Genomic DNA, 14,760 nt, shown 5'->3' with positions numbered 1-14,760 from the left:
GCGACCTAAAACAACAAAATCAAGCCGCCACCTGCCGCCCTGCCCGACACTCCTCCGAAGACGGCCGCGTCGGCGAGGCACATTTCTGGCCCGGCGATGGCGATGGTTCGATGAATTTATTACTTTTGATGTTCAAACACAAAAACTGCTGCAGGCTATAAAACAAGGGCCCAGACCAGACCGCACCAACCCACCGAATTTCCCCAATCTCTTCTCTACCATCCATTCGAACAGACTTTGGCAGAGTACAGCAAATGCTATTAAAAGTTTACATGTCTCAATAGAGTGTTAAGAGATTAGTTGGCATAAAATATTTGCAGAATTTCAACAGGAAAGTTAAGATGCCAGCGGACGGAATAGGGGAGCAAAATAGGGATTGATTGTGCGGTTGGAGCAGGGGGTGATGGAGGGGAATTTTGAATCAAATTGAACAGAAATGAGATTAGAATACGAAGTGTAATGGATGGGAGGAACTAGTATGAATGAAGCAAATTGTTCTCCAGAACTAAAGGAAACTATGCATGAAATTGAAGAACTTACAGATTTGTGATTGTAGAGAGAGAGCATCTAACGGTGAACAAAGCATGAAGTAAAATCCATGATTAATCCATGACTTATTATGATCATCATCGAATGTTTGATAGCTATAACCACCTTCAATTTAACGATAACTTTGTCCCTGAATCGCTGCACACTGCATGTCTGACATTGTGAACACTATGTGGGAACGGAACAAACATGAAAACTAATTTCGATCCATTGGCATGTTCGAACAGCGATCTGGCGTGAGAGATAGCGTATGAGGGAGCCCTAATATACCCACTGATATGTATATATGAGCGATGTGCTGGAGTTCAGTGGATCAGTGGTACGAGAAAAATGAAGAGCTTCTGCAGTCTGTGGCCGTTCGCGCTGCTCCTGGCGATCCACGTTTGCCGCGCTGAAAAGCCCTACAACGTCGAACTCAACTCGTTTGATCAGAATAAGGACTACGAGACCGATGGCAAATGGGTCGACTGGGGCACGCTGCGCATGAAGAAGGTGGCACGCAACAAGTTCGCCCTCGCCGGCGACTTTGAGTTCAAGCTGAACATGGGCGACGAGCAAGGGGTGAGTGGAGTGGTGTCATCCGAATAGTACCCGAAATGGTCGCTCATCTTTCTCCTGAAAATTCCACCCAGATAATGCTGCGGGTGTTCGTCTACGACTCGAATGCCGGCCAGAAGGGTCCCCTGGTGATGAACGTGAAGAAGCCCTTCTGCCAGTTCATCAACGAGGACGAGGACACCTATCCGTATCTGCAAAAGGCCTCCAACATGCCCGAGCAGGGTGACTGTCCCTTCCCAAAGGGCCAGTACAAGATCGACAACTACGAGCTGGAGACCGAGTTCCTGCCCGATGATGCCCCCAAGGGGGACTACTTACTCGAGCTGACCATTCTGGACAAGGATCTCGGCGTGGCCGGCCTCATAGCCATTGTTACGCTGACCTGATCCGACACGCCCTTTTGTTCTTTAATTTTTTTTTGTGTGTGGTTTTTTTGGGTTTTTGGGTGGATCCATTCGACACGACAAGCGTTCTTCCATGCTGTACCCTTAGTTCGTAATGTTCATTATGAATAGTATACGTTTTTTTTGTATGTTTATTAATCACGGACCGCAAAATATAATGATATCGCTTTCAAAGACAATTACCCGACTCCAGCAGCTGCATTGGTGGTTCGATGGTACGACAGGGGGTTTCGACAGTCAAGTGCAGCACTCGTATGCTTGAAATGACAGGGACAAATAAAATCGAGCCACAAAATTTCTGCTCCAACACCTCATCTAATTGCAATTTGTCCCACTCCCCACTCAGGGATTGCCAACCAGCCTGCTATCCAGCCATCGTGCTATCCTAGCATCCTGCTGTTTGTGGCATTTGTCATTGACAAAGCAGGTTGGCAGGGCCGCACGTTGGCAACGCCCATCATCATCGTCATCGGTCGGTCCTTCCAGCGAATTTAATGATATCCCTCCACTCTCCACCCGTTCTCCTCTTCCGCGCGTAGGTTTTTTGCTAAAAATGATTATCTCTGCATCACGATCCATTGATTCCACTTAAGCACCGTTACCATTGCACACACGCTGGCAGGCAGAGGCAGACAGAGGCGTCTCGCGGTGGCATAGAGAGAGAGAGAGGGAGAGAGGGGGACATACACATGCGACACTTAATTAACAAATATGCATTACAAACACCCGCAACGAGCGGCAATTGGTTGGTCATGTTATCCCCTTATCCCCCCGGTACGCGTACGAGTACGCCCCCCAAAAGACCTACTCGTTAACCCTTTTACGTGCATCGTTGTCGCAGCAGCCCTCCCAGCGTGCGACGCCCCCCTTCGTGTAGCAGCAGCGGGTTGCATGTGTTTAATTGAAAAATCATATGCAGCGCGCATAATTATGTTTATTGCAATAATCCGATGCAAATTTTCCAAAACTCCAACTGACACACAATCACCGAAATGCTTTAGACGATTGCCACCACCTATGGGCAGGGGCTTAAGTCAAAGGGGGCCCATTACTTTATGTGGGGGATCGCAAGACCCTCTAATGTTAGCTGGGATGAATGAATTGAGTACCTTTTGGCTGGGGTGAATCAATGCAATTGATTATTTAATTATATTTAATATACCAAAAAATCAACTTTTGTGTAATTCTAATATTATTTTCATGTTATTCAATGTTAGCTCAGCATTGGGCTGATAATTGCCATGAATAAAAACTGTACCCCCTTCTAAAGTGTTTGACTATGCCTCTGATTCATCCACCCAATCTGATGCACTTGCCTCCCCCTGGAAACCGTGGCCACTGCAGCTACGCCCTTGCGCTTTTGTGCATCTCCCTCTGCTGGGATCTCCGCAGTCGTATCTGTATCTGTATCTGTATCTGTAAAGCCATGGCTGAATCTATATCTGTTGTTTTTAGCTGCTGGCGCGCATTAAATTGCACTTTGCATTGCACATTTCAACGCCTACTGATTATGACAGATAATTATGTTATCGAGTGCCGCCACACGCCGCAGTCAACCCTGTGCTCTTTTTCCCTAGTTCCTGTCTCTGTCACAGTGCTTGGTTCCTGTCTCCTGGTTCTCTCCCCACAATTGTGCGTATAGCCCATTTCGATTGGAGAGTGCAGATCGCACATTTGGAGAGTATTCTAGACATATGGCAAGGGGCAGGGACTTGCAAATATAGCCATTGCACAGCTCTTGCATCTCCGATTAAGCTTAGAGATAATGGTCAAACTGAATCACTTATTCGGATAATGTATGATGATGTTATGCTATGAACTTAGTCCTTGGCTACACCGTTCGGCATAGGAAGAAGCACCTTTCGAATTCAACGAATTGAAGTTTGAGCTGCACGTAAAGTCAAAGTCAAGTGAACTCGAATCCACTCTGGTTCTCTTTGGGGACATATGTATGTACATACTCACGTATGAGTACGTATGTATACCATTCCATGCCACATTATGCCATGTACCATGCTTCATCCCCATTATTTCTTAGCTCTTTGCTTTGTGGTGCGCGTGTGTGTGGGTCTCCTTACCTTGGGCGCAGGTACACATATTTTTAATCATCATTAACAATAATTCGAGAAATACTTTTAATTTTTTCTTCTTTTCGCTGGGCTCGAGATGGCGCAGGGCTACGAATCACACACACAGGCACAGGGGGTGTCTGCGCGAGTGTGGGCCTTTTCTTTTCTTATGCTCGTACGTATGGGCACGGGTATTCCCCTTTCTATTCGCGCCTCAATGACATTGCACTTACTGTCGCCCCGTCCCCGTCCGCCACTGGGCCGGTCTCGCTCTCCTCCAAGATTTATGAGAATCCCCCTCTGGGGGATTGCTTTCGACGCCTGTGCTCATGTTGTTGCCTCCAGCTCCAGCCCCAGCGACAGCTACAGCTCCTTCCAGTCTTAGGTTCGTTGTAGTATTTTTTCTGCCACTTTCTTGTGTGCAATATTAATTATTATGGGCGCCGCCACCCACACAAATAAATCATAAATTAAAAGCCAAGACCAGAGACCGGGAAGGGGGCTGGGAAAGTGGCCAGCCACACCCCCATATCACCCGCTTAGACAATTTTTATCATTAAACGCATTTGATAATTAAAAATTGTCATTTTTTAGAAGCTTCCCACCCACACTCTGCGGTGAAATATCATTTCCCCCATACAGAAAACTTTGGAAAAAATGAAAAATATTAAATTACCAAATGCTCGCTGATGGTGGGCGCATGGAGAGGGGGTTAGCTGAAGGGCATTTATCATTTTGCCAACTGTTTGCTTGATAAGGGAAAAGCAAACCAACAATGAACCAACCAACCAAAAAAAAAAAAACAAGAGAGAGACATAAATAAAAATTAATTGGTGAGGAGCAAACCAAAAAAAAATGGAAAGAGCCGCGCATAAATATTACTTAAAATAGATTCGGGAAAAGCCGAGAAATGCCAGGCGAATCTGGGATAATTTTTCCGGCCAGTGGAAAGCCAATCTCCGATGTCACTGGCCATGGCACTGCCTCTCTCTCTCGTCTCTTTCACTTACCTTACTTTCTGTTCCATTTGTAGGGTTTCATTTCATTAAGTTTTACTACTAGCTCTTCGATGGTCCCGAAAACAGATTCCTGCCTCGAATGGCAGCAGGCAGCAGGCAGCAAGCAGCGGCAGCAGAAACAGACAGAAGACAGCCGTAAAAAGTAATGCCAGAAGTGGAAACCATTATAATTGTTGCTAAATGAAGCAGATAGACAGCAGGACAGACAGGCAGTGAGCCGGTGGAAAGACGGCAAGCTAACTGCAAATGTGTTTCCAATTGATAGAACCCCCACCTGTCTGCAGCTGCCTGTCCCAATTCGGAATGGCTTGCCCCCTGGCAAGGGCCTGGGTATTATATGGTTTCCTACTTTTCTGGCTATCTTTTTGCCGAAAATTAATATTAAAAGCTTAACAGGAAATTCACTAAGAATTCCAAATAATCTCTTGTGTTCGAATTGAATGTATCAATGGCTTGGCAGCATCGGAGCATGAACATGTGTACATGGTCTTTGTACATCCCCGTTCTGGATTGGTGGCATTCAATTGGAATGCCACTACAGTTTGAGTGCGGATTGAGTGGTGCGACACGATAGACCTCTACTGGTCTGTCTCCACTGCCTTCTGGCTGCTCATGCCCCGTACTTCGGTTTGTGCCTTGGCATTTTACGCGCTATTACCACTTTTCGAAGCAATAAAATATTATTAAAATTATATTTTGCCTGCCGCACACACAGACCGAAAGAGACAGACGGAGGAGATTGAAAGAGAGGCACACAGAGGCTGTAAATCAACGTCTCGATGACATTAAAATAAAATTTTAATGCCACGACAGAGAGGGGGCAACGGAGAAGGCAGCCATGCAATTTCCTTCGCGCTTTTCGATCGAAAAACTTTCCCCGTCTGTAGTTTGGTTCGCTCCACGTCACGTCAAATGGGGGACGAGTGGGGTGACGAGTGGGGGGTGTGGGTGTGGGTTAGGGAGGACTCTCATCATTTTCACCTTGGTTACACTGCAGCGCATGGCGCACGGAATTTATTTGAATTTATCAGCGCTGCATACTCCCAGCGAAAGTGCTTCCCGCCCGTGTCCCATGTCCCGTGGCCTGTGTCCCGTGGCAGTGGCATCGCCCTCGACGTGCGGGGCCGTGTCTGTCTGCTCATTTTCATGGGCTCCGGGGCAAATAATTGTAAATATTTGATACACAATAAGGCAATAAAAATAAAATTGAAAATTGTTCGCTTTGTGCTACGTTGCCTTTTATTATTATCATCATCATCATCATCATGCGGAGAAGCACCCAGAATCAGCCTTCAGTCCTCATCCTCATCCCCCTGCCTCTCCCGCTCCTCCTCCTGCAGGGCCGTGCCGATTCCATTCTGTCTGGGACTCCGTGTCGTAAAGGAAATTGATACATAAGTCATTTTTATTGGCATATTCTTTTGTGTAATTACGTTGCAGGTAATTTAAATTTCCGTATTCCATTTTCCGTTTCCGTTTCATGCTTCTCGCTCGATGTACTCGTAATTTATGCCTGATGAAAAACCTATTAAAAATTGTATGTAATTTGCGTAAATCGCATCGATTTTCAGCTTGAATGCAAATAATTTGGCCATCTTGACTCCGACTTTTGGAAAAGCAGAATGGATGGAAAGAGGAAGACCCAAAGACAAAGGATAGAACGGAGCTAGAAAGGGAGCTTCTTTGCTCTGACTCTGTCTCAGACTATATTTTTTGGCATGGTGTGTTCCTCCTCATTGCTGGTTGAGACGCTGCAGAAAATGCTCCAGCATGTTCACACAGACGCAGTAGATGATGATGATCTTGAAGCAGTGCATGCTGAATGCCAGGAAGGCCATGGCATCGCTCGACATGGCTGGACGAGACAGTAATGCCAAACAGAAAGTAATATAACAATCGACAAGGAATTTACCAAGTGAAGTTTGTATAAAGTCTGAGGCTACTGGGGGAAAAGGGGTTTCAAAAGTTTCGAATTTGAACTGCAGATAAAGATTCAATTTTTGAGTAGTGTCTTTCAATTCCTATTTTTAACAACTTTTAGGGTACTAGAATATGTGCTGATAGAACCTCTTTACATGGTTGAATCAACATAATAGCCATATTATCCCACAGGATCCGTGTTCTGTAATCGGTTCAAGCAAAGTAAGGGTAAGGGCGGTAAAGTCAAGTCAGGTGAAAAAACTTTTGCTGCTTGCCACTTAACCGTTCAATTTGGGGTTCCGACATCCTGCCGCAAATTTCTTCCACCATTCGGAGACTCCTCCCTCTTTCAGATGCTCCTTTGCGCCATCTACTATGTGTGCGTGTGTTTATGGAGCTGGAGCTTTTTTGGTGCAAACTTTTTGCGGCTTTTTCAATATTTTATGAGTCAAGCTTTTGCGTTCACACCTTAAGTACGCAGGGCATTGCGGTTGCAGGAAGGGGGTTTCCACTCTATGTTTGCGTCTATGTATGTGTGTGTGTCGGTGTGTGTGTGTGTGTGTGGCAGGAAATAACGCGCAAGTTGCAAGTTTTAACTAGCAAACAACTTGCTTTAGACCAAGACCCGAAACCCAAAAACCAAGCACCACCCTCCCCACTGCCAGTGCCACAACCACAAAATTGAGGATGAGAAGGACGATGACGACGTTGACTGTTGCGCCTGTTGCTGTGGATGCAATGAAGCATCGAATATTCCACACTCTCCATCGTGCCGGTCCCCCACCCACAGAAAACCCCAACCACTCCCCCCTTTAGTCCATGGCACATTGTAGACGTCGACTACGATTTATTTCCCAGGCAACTTAAGTGCGCCTGCCGTTCCCCACCCCCCCACCACACCCCACCCACAGCAATTGCTGGCCAGAAGCGCGCGAGAGCCTTTGAACAATGCCCATTCATACAGACACGCCCACAAGCCCACGAACACACAAACACATTCATAGAGTGTCGGAGCGTGGGGGGGGGGGGGGGGATGGCCTAACTCAATGAGTCGAAATTAAACAATGCAAAAGATTAAGTGCAGATTTGGGACTTTATCTGCTTGTGCCATAAATTGGTATTTAAGGGATACCTCACAAATGTCTATAGCACCCACACACACCCACATATAAACAAACACTAGAGCACACACACAAGATTCTAGAGGAGGCCCCTCAAAGTATTCGGCAAAGTTTGCTTTGCCAACAAAGGATCAGCACACCCACACCCACGCAACACAACGATATCGCGCCTCTGCCGCTGTCTCTGCCGCTGTAGGTGGCAACCCTGGCAAGCGAAAAAAAACCCCCCACAGTTTCTGTTCTGTTTGTTGTTTCCCAATACAGTTTACCTCCAGAGGAACAGTGGAGTCGAGCAGGAGCGGGAGTGGCGCCGCAACATGCACAAGATTAATTGCAATCGGTGTTTGGGCATATGTTTTATACTTTGTCTTCTGCAACTCTACTTCCGCTTCCTCCTCTTTTTTGTGTGTGTGTATGTGTGTGCTCGGTGTTTCTTCTGTGGAAGTTTTTTGTGCTCCGTTACGGGGGAGAGAACAGAAGGGACAGCAGGTGAGTGCACTTGGCACTTGAGAAGGTAATTAAGCAACTATTTATGGGGTTTTCTGGTTTAGCAGAGCAGACAGAAAACACATGTTGAAGAAACCCCCGGAATCACTCAGAGACAATGATTCTGGAAGGAGCGGAGAATATGATTGAATGGAATGAATTTGTTTCTACTTGAGCGAGAGTCTTTGGTTTTTACGGAACTCTCAGGGTCAAGATATTGCTACGATCGGCACATTTGAGTTACATTTTATTACTCAAATATATATATATGGCCAAACCAACTGAAAGTCGCTATCATTTAGAAAAAATTTTCATCGAATTGATGCAGTAGAAAGATCAAGATTTTAAGTCCCGGACCCGAATTCTGCATCTTGGCCTGGTAGCGTCCCTCCGCAGTGCTGGGCCCCCAGATTTCATCCTTGTAAAACAACAAGACAATAACGATCAGGAACAGCACCAGGAGACATGTATAAATATGAGAACCGATCAGCCGTGAAACTAGGTTAATAACTTTCTGGACGAAAGTTGTTGCAAGTGGGCGCTCCTCTTGCCCGTCAGCAATGGGGACAAGGGCGTTTGATCCAACCTCAGCTGTATGTTCGAGATTTCTTTCAGAAGCATCGCACGTATCCACTGCCAGGGGCTGGGGCTGATCATCAACTGCGAAACGGCCGATAGATTTAACCTCTGAGAGAACTTCCTTCAGTCGCTTATTCAGACGGTACACCATGTGATTCTCCAAATATTGCAATGATATCCGTCGTTTCAAGGCCATTTTCAATGGAAACTCGGTCTTCTCCTTAAAGACCGGTGGCTTTGCATCCAACTTGTAATCTTCGTTTTCAGCCTGGGACTTCTCACTAATGACCGATACCTTTAGAGAATTCGCTTGTGGATCTAATTTAGAACCTTCGAACTCATCGATGGTGGAGTCATTGGTTGATTCTGAAGATGATGACATCATCAGCCTGTAAGCAAAGGAACTATGTTTGGGATCTAATAAGGTGCCCATGGATATGGATAAACACACTTACGCCTGTTTGAAAATACGAGAATATTTCGGCATTTTTAATTGTTGATTTTGTTTGCGTCACAAATACGACTTACTAACGCGACGACTACTGGAGTGTCGGGGCTTGCTGGGTCATAAACATGTAAGATGTTTGAGAGAATTTTAGCTTCACAGCAGCGTCTCTGCAAATCGGTTAAATCTCCAGCACGGATTTATAAAGCGATTTTAAATCTGTATTACATAAATAACAGGGGCCACTTAAATGTTCGCGTAACACACTAAACTCCGCGCTACTAAGCACATTGTCAAGGACATGAGAAATTGAAACATATCGATGATAAAAATTTGTGAAAACGGACCTTCCTTTGGCTTTCTTATAAATATACTTATATGTAAACTCCTACCATATCATTTGTTCTCGATTCTTTGCCAGTTCCCACTCGAAGCTGTTCCCCTGCCGCCAGCCCGTTCTTACTGACACCCAAAATTCAGCTTCCTTTTGCCACCCACCATTCTCTTTCTAGCTGAAATCGTTCGTTATTCAATTGCATTTGCAGGCCAGGACCATAATTCGATTGCCCCATGTCTTAATGCCATAATCTCAAGAGAGGACATGTGGCAACAATAACAGCATACTGTGCTGGCCTCCTTTCATCCATCCCAACCGCCCAACAGCCCAACCCTATGGCATCATGCCCCTCATGGCTGGCTGTGGCATCAACACCATATCACTTTGATTACTTTATTATTGGTGGGCATGCACACAGGACACCTTTGTATCGTATGAAGTGCTCGTACACGTATTCGTATGGATCCGGGAAATGATTACGGTGCTGCCCCCTTCCGGCATCCTTGTCATTATACCACTTTACTTATTAGAAGCAATCATACAACACTCTCCGTCCCCCTCCAACATCCATGCCATATGATAGAGAGAGAGAGAGGCGGATAGTTAGAGGGAAAAGGACAGCTGAAGAAGGAGAAGTAAGCGAATTATAAATCATTTTTTCTGTTTTTGTTGTTGATTTATGCGTTTGTTCGATGGCTCTCACTCCTTCGCGGTATCTCTGCTTCTTTCTGTGTATATTTGTCCCCCCCTTTCTCTTTCTCTTTCTCTATCTCTTTATCTCTTTCTCTTCTTATTTATATATAAGTGTACCCTGTATTAACGGAGTACCAGAGTATATGATATTTACGCCAAATGATAACTGAAGTAAGAGGGCGATGCCTGCCCAGATAGACAAAACACATGCCATATCGAACATTTTTAGGTTGATTTATTATTTAGTTTATTTTTGTGGCGTCGGTACATTTTACTCACGAGAGAAGCGAGTAAGCTAGGGTGGGCAGGGGGCTTAGCCCCATAAGGGATTTTCATTTAGTTTGGATTCATTTCAAGGGGTACTCGATTCCCAATTCGTGGGTATTTTTTAGTCGGAATATCGAGCAAAGAGCATTTTCTTTCCCTCTGCACTCCTGTTGATAATGAGCCAAATCATTTTTCGTGAGATATATTTCCCCCCATCGTTCGGCATACAAGTAGCTGCAAAACTTATGTTCCCCCCTCCCCCTGCCTAAGCTAGTTACTATGCTTTTGTCTGGCAAGTCATTCCCTCTCTCAGCACCGCACACCTTAGGCTTAGCCGGAGAGACAGACAAATAGAGAGAAAGAGAGAGATATACCGAAAGAATGAGATGGGGAGTTGGCGTCGACAAGTTTGAGTTTGGTTCGGTCCTTGAAAGCGTTATAAATCATTGACATGATTAAGCGACGCGGCACGACACGACATCCTTTTGTTGTACGAGTATTTACTGTAGTTGTATGCGTATGCGTATGTGTGTGTGGTGCAGAGGGGTTCGGAATATGGTGCAGGGGCGGAGATTAGAGTAGTAGTGAACGTAATCCACGAAGGAGGGGAAGTGGAAGTTGGGCGAAATGATAATTTAATATCGAAAATTGTTTTTATTGGGTTGATTTGTAAGTGGAACTATTCGCGAGTGGAGCGGGAAAGCCAATTGGATCCCACTACAGCTTTAACAGGAATTTAATGGGAAGATTTTCAGTCGCAATAGGAAGCAATTATGCAGTGCTATAGAAGGAAGACCAACAACCTTTGGACCTATACTTATACCTTAAGTGGTGAGGTATTATTTGGGCTTAGGTAAGGGATAACTTCAGGTGTGTTCAAGGGTAATTCTGAGCTTAGCATACGAGTAAGTGAAGCAACATTGTTCAGTTCCCTACGAGTCTTGAATAGTCTGTAAATAGTGGCACTTGGTAGGCCATGCTTTTACGAACTCTGCTTTCAGCTGAATTTTTAACAAAGTTTTAATCATTCCACATTTCGTTCATGTGGAAAGAGCACGTCTCGTTTTTCAAAAAAATTTGAAAATTAAAAATTTTCCCATACGGCATTTTTGATATAAAATTTTGAACTAAGTTAACTTGGGAATATAAACGCACCGAGAGAAATGCCACCATTTGTACGCGACGACGTGCCATTGGTCTGGTACCCGGAGGACCAGGAGGAACAGCAGGACCAGGACCCGATCCCGAACGAAGAACCACCAATCCTAGAAGCAAATCTTTTGACTCTTCGCCTGGATACGGTTATGCAAGAGGTCAGAGATTCTGTGGAGCATCCTGTAGATGGGGATGGACAAGGCCAGGGGACCCTCCAACAACGCTTTACCGCCTATTTCAGCCTCCTTAGGGAGTTTAGAATTACGGTCGACATGAAGCTGGCTCTTAGCCAGCAGCCAAACACCGCGGCGACTGCCACGGCGCACGTAGCCCTTAACGCGCAGCTCAATCGACTGGTCCGGGAGATCACCGAATTTTACGACACATACTTGAGAAGATGACTCCGCTCGATTATTTACTTACGAGCGTTTTTTGATTGATGAAACATCTTTCGGTTAATATAATTTCGGCCTGCTAATTTCAATATAGACTTATTTATTGGGCTAGATAGGTTCATACGATTGGATGACAGGTCATGGTATATATATGATACCATAAATGAGGCATAAGTAAGTATAACAATGTTATTACCGAACACTGGTATACTTCCACACTTTCATGTACAATGTAGTGCAATGTTTCGATGCATTCAAGATTACTTGTAGGTCTGTAAATGGTTTCAATGTTCGTGGTCTTGGTTTTCGTCTCTTAAAGCCACGCCACTCGCAAGAGCTACATACGAGTATTATGCCACTTGGAAGCCCTCGCTTTGGCTTCTTACATGCGAGTACGAGTACTCGCAGCGTTTCGTTTGCCTTTGCACTTGTTGTCGTTTCTTCCTTCGTTCCCGTTCCCGTTCCCGTTCCCGATCCCGTTCGCTCTCGCTCTCGCACCCCCATTCCATTCCCACTCCATTCCACCATTCGTTTCTCACATCAAACATATTTTTGTGTACTTTAAGAAACTTTGCTAATATGTTAAAACTGTTCATTGACGCCAAAAAATGAGCAAAAAGCGTGCCAGCGGAAAAAAGGCCAAAGGAGGGTAGAGCTCAAGTGCTCTCTCGGTCTCTCTCTCTCTCTCTCTCTCTCTCTGTTTGAGTTTTGACTGCCTGCACGAGTGGAGTGGGAGTAGAAGAACTCGCTCATATGTGAGGAGCGGCGCGGCGCGGCTGCTGCTGCTGTCAGTGTTTACAGTGTTGGAAAACACAAACACAAACTGTGCGCTTATTAAACGGCAGATGGCAGCCCTTACCAGCTCTTACCAGCCGTTACCAGGAGGGAGGGCAGAGAGTTCTAGTCAAATAGCCGAAATAGAAGCAACCGAAACAAACTTTGTTTGCCGCTACTGCAATATTAACTGTTAATTATGGCCATTCTGCCGCCCTCGAGGCCCCATCTTCGTCTGTCAATATTGGTTGAAACACTTTCTGATAGCCGAATCCGAACCGAAGCGGGAAAAGTTATGCAATTGCACAATTGCAATTGCCTCCGCGAGGGTACAGCATTCACTATTTTATTAGAAAAGTTTCCATCGACCATTCGTTCCATCCACACCACCATTCAGCAGAGAGGTGGTCGGGGCCGGTCTACCCCAACGTTTGACTTTATGCGCTATTTTTTAATATTTATTATGGCTGATTGCGATTCTCCTGAAGCCTCTACCCCCTCCAGACCATAGTCATCGCCAGCCCATGCGGGAGACCGGGTCCACAGTACATTCAGATGGGGGAGCTGTGGGGATCCGGACCCCTCCTTATTGTTTGCTTTGCGGCGGAACAAAACCAACTCCAAGGAGCGGAGGAGCAGAGAGGGAGAGAGAAAAAAAAAACACAACGGAACAAAAAAACACATTCTGTGGAAATGTAAAAGTTTAGACAGAGGGCTGACTGCATTCACGCATTATAATTTAAGTGAAACATAAATATTGATGTAATAAATTAATTTCTGTTAAATTGAAAGATAGAACCCCAGAGCCCTGATCCAGACTAAGGACCAAGGCAGATCCCTTCAGTTCGTGGCTTTGATTGGAATACTAATACTATGGATATGGACAAGGACGTGCCCAGGATTTCGCAAAGGGGGGTCTTATTTTTTGCATGCGTGATTTTTACGCGTAAGATGATACTGTTATATGTTTTCAGAAGGATTGATTCGGAAAATCATATCAAATCAATTAATTAGCAAAAAACATGTTTTTGAAATATGCAGCGAAAATTAAATGAAAATTTGTTTACCACCAATAAGCATGTAGAATGGGGGCCAGCTGACTCCCCCTGCGTCAGCCCTTGAGTATGGATATGGAATGGTAATGGGGATAAAATGGGGATAGCGAGAGGTGGAGGAAAGTGTTTTGTTTTCCTTCCTATAAAGCCTTTTCAAAATATTAAAATGTTGCTTTAACTTTCTTATGTGTGTTTGGCAGTTTTCGAGCCTTGATTCCAGAAGCATTTGGACGGAGCTTTAATGACATTTGTATTCTGTTGTAAAAAGTAACTCAAATACATTAGAACATAGGCATCAGAATTGATTCTGTCAAGTTTTTGTTTGTTTTGATAAAAGAAAGTTGCTCTAAAAGAAAATTTCGAAATCTACAAATACGCTTAGAGAAATGACACCATTTATACGCGAAGATAACGCACCATTGTTGGTTTCATCGGACCCTTACCAGGAGATCCGGGAACTGATCGAACGTCTTACTGAAATAGAAATGGAATTGGATGCCCTCCTAGTCGAGATGGAGCTTGCAACAGATCCCTTGCAGCAATTGTCTGTTCAGCAAGCGGAATACCCCACCGATATTCAAGTCGACTTGGAGCTTGCAACAGATCCCTTGCAGCAATTGTCTGTTCAGCAAGCGGAAGATATTCAAGAGTTCTCCGATACAATAGATGATCTTGGCCAACAGGAGCATACGGAGCATACGGAGCATACGGAGCACCCCCGACGAGCTGATTAAAATACTGAGAAACGAGTATCAATAAAGCAACGAATCATTCGATTTGGTTCGTTTAATGCACTTTTCAATGTCTTTCCAATTTATAGGATGTTTGGCTACCCCGCTCCCAGAAACCAGCGTATCCGAGCAATCCGAATTCCCTGCTGGGAATAGTATTTTCCTTTTTTGACAAGATAACAAATGACGACAGTGGCGTCCCC

General features: G+C 44.9%; 3 protein-coding genes across 4 annotated transcripts; 1 reads left to right on the top strand and 2 right to left on the bottom strand.

Moving 5' to 3' along the window:
• The first annotated feature begins 853 nt into the window (after positions 1 to 853).
• Positions 854 to 1,690, top strand: LOC108151562. Its single transcript, XM_017280237.2, has 2 exons — positions 854 to 1,110; positions 1,182 to 1,690. The coding sequence occupies exons 1-2, from the start codon at positions 880 to 882 to the stop codon at positions 1,491 to 1,493; spliced, it is 543 nt and encodes a 180-aa protein (XP_017135726.1). The 5' UTR covers positions 854 to 879; the 3' UTR covers positions 1,494 to 1,690.
• A 4,296-nt stretch (positions 1,691 to 5,986) lies between these two features.
• On the bottom strand, positions 5,987 to 6,549 carry LOC108151877. Its single transcript, XM_017280777.2, has one exon. It carries the CDS (start codon positions 6,450 to 6,452, stop codon positions 6,333 to 6,335), a length of 120 nt encoding a protein of 39 aa, XP_017136266.1. The 5' UTR covers positions 6,453 to 6,549; the 3' UTR covers positions 5,987 to 6,332.
• A 1,794-nt stretch (positions 6,550 to 8,343) lies between these two features.
• Positions 8,344 to 9,333, bottom strand: LOC108151511. 2 transcript variants are annotated; one of them, XM_017280168.2, is made up of 2 exons: positions 9,161 to 9,333; positions 8,344 to 9,094 (listed from the first exon to the last, which is right to left on the bottom strand). In XM_017280168.2, exons 1-2 carry the CDS (start codon positions 9,190 to 9,192, stop codon positions 8,425 to 8,427), a joined length of 702 nt encoding a protein of 233 aa, XP_017135657.1. In that variant the 5' UTR covers positions 9,193 to 9,333; the 3' UTR covers positions 8,344 to 8,424. The 2 variants fall into 2 exon arrangements, with proteins under 2 accessions (XP_017135657.1, XP_017135649.1); XM_017280160.2 differs by having other exon boundaries at positions 8,344 to 9,109; positions 9,161 to 9,330.
• Between the last annotated feature and the right edge of the window lie 5,427 nt (positions 9,334 to 14,760).

Source organism: Drosophila miranda, chromosome XL (genome assembly GCF_003369915.1).
Source record: "Drosophila miranda strain MSH22 chromosome XL, D.miranda_PacBio2.1, whole genome shotgun sequence".
NCBI lineage: Eukaryota > Metazoa > Arthropoda > Insecta > Diptera > Drosophilidae > Drosophila > Drosophila miranda.
Note: the sequence above shows the minus strand (reverse complement) of the source record. Positions and strands in the feature narration are given on the sequence as shown.

Coding starts and splice junctions, on each gene's coding strand:
- LOC108151562 (XM_017280237.2), top strand. CDS start 880: ATGAAGAGCTTCTGCAGTCTGTGGCCGTTCGCGCTGCTCCTGGCGATC. Junction 1,111..1,181: donor ACATGGGCGACGAGCAAGGG/GTGAGTGGAGTG, acceptor AATTCCACCCAG/ATAATGCTGCGGGTGTTCGT.
- LOC108151877 (XM_017280777.2), bottom strand. CDS start 6,452: ATGTCGAGCGATGCCATGGCCTTCCTGGCATTCAGCATGCACTGCTTC.
- LOC108151511 (XM_017280160.2), bottom strand. CDS start 9,192: ATGCCGAAATATTCTCGTATTTTCAAACAGGC. Junction 9,110..9,160: donor TCTCGTATTTTCAAACAGGC/GTAAGTGTGTTT, acceptor TCCCAAACATAG/TTCCTTTGCTTACAGGCTGA.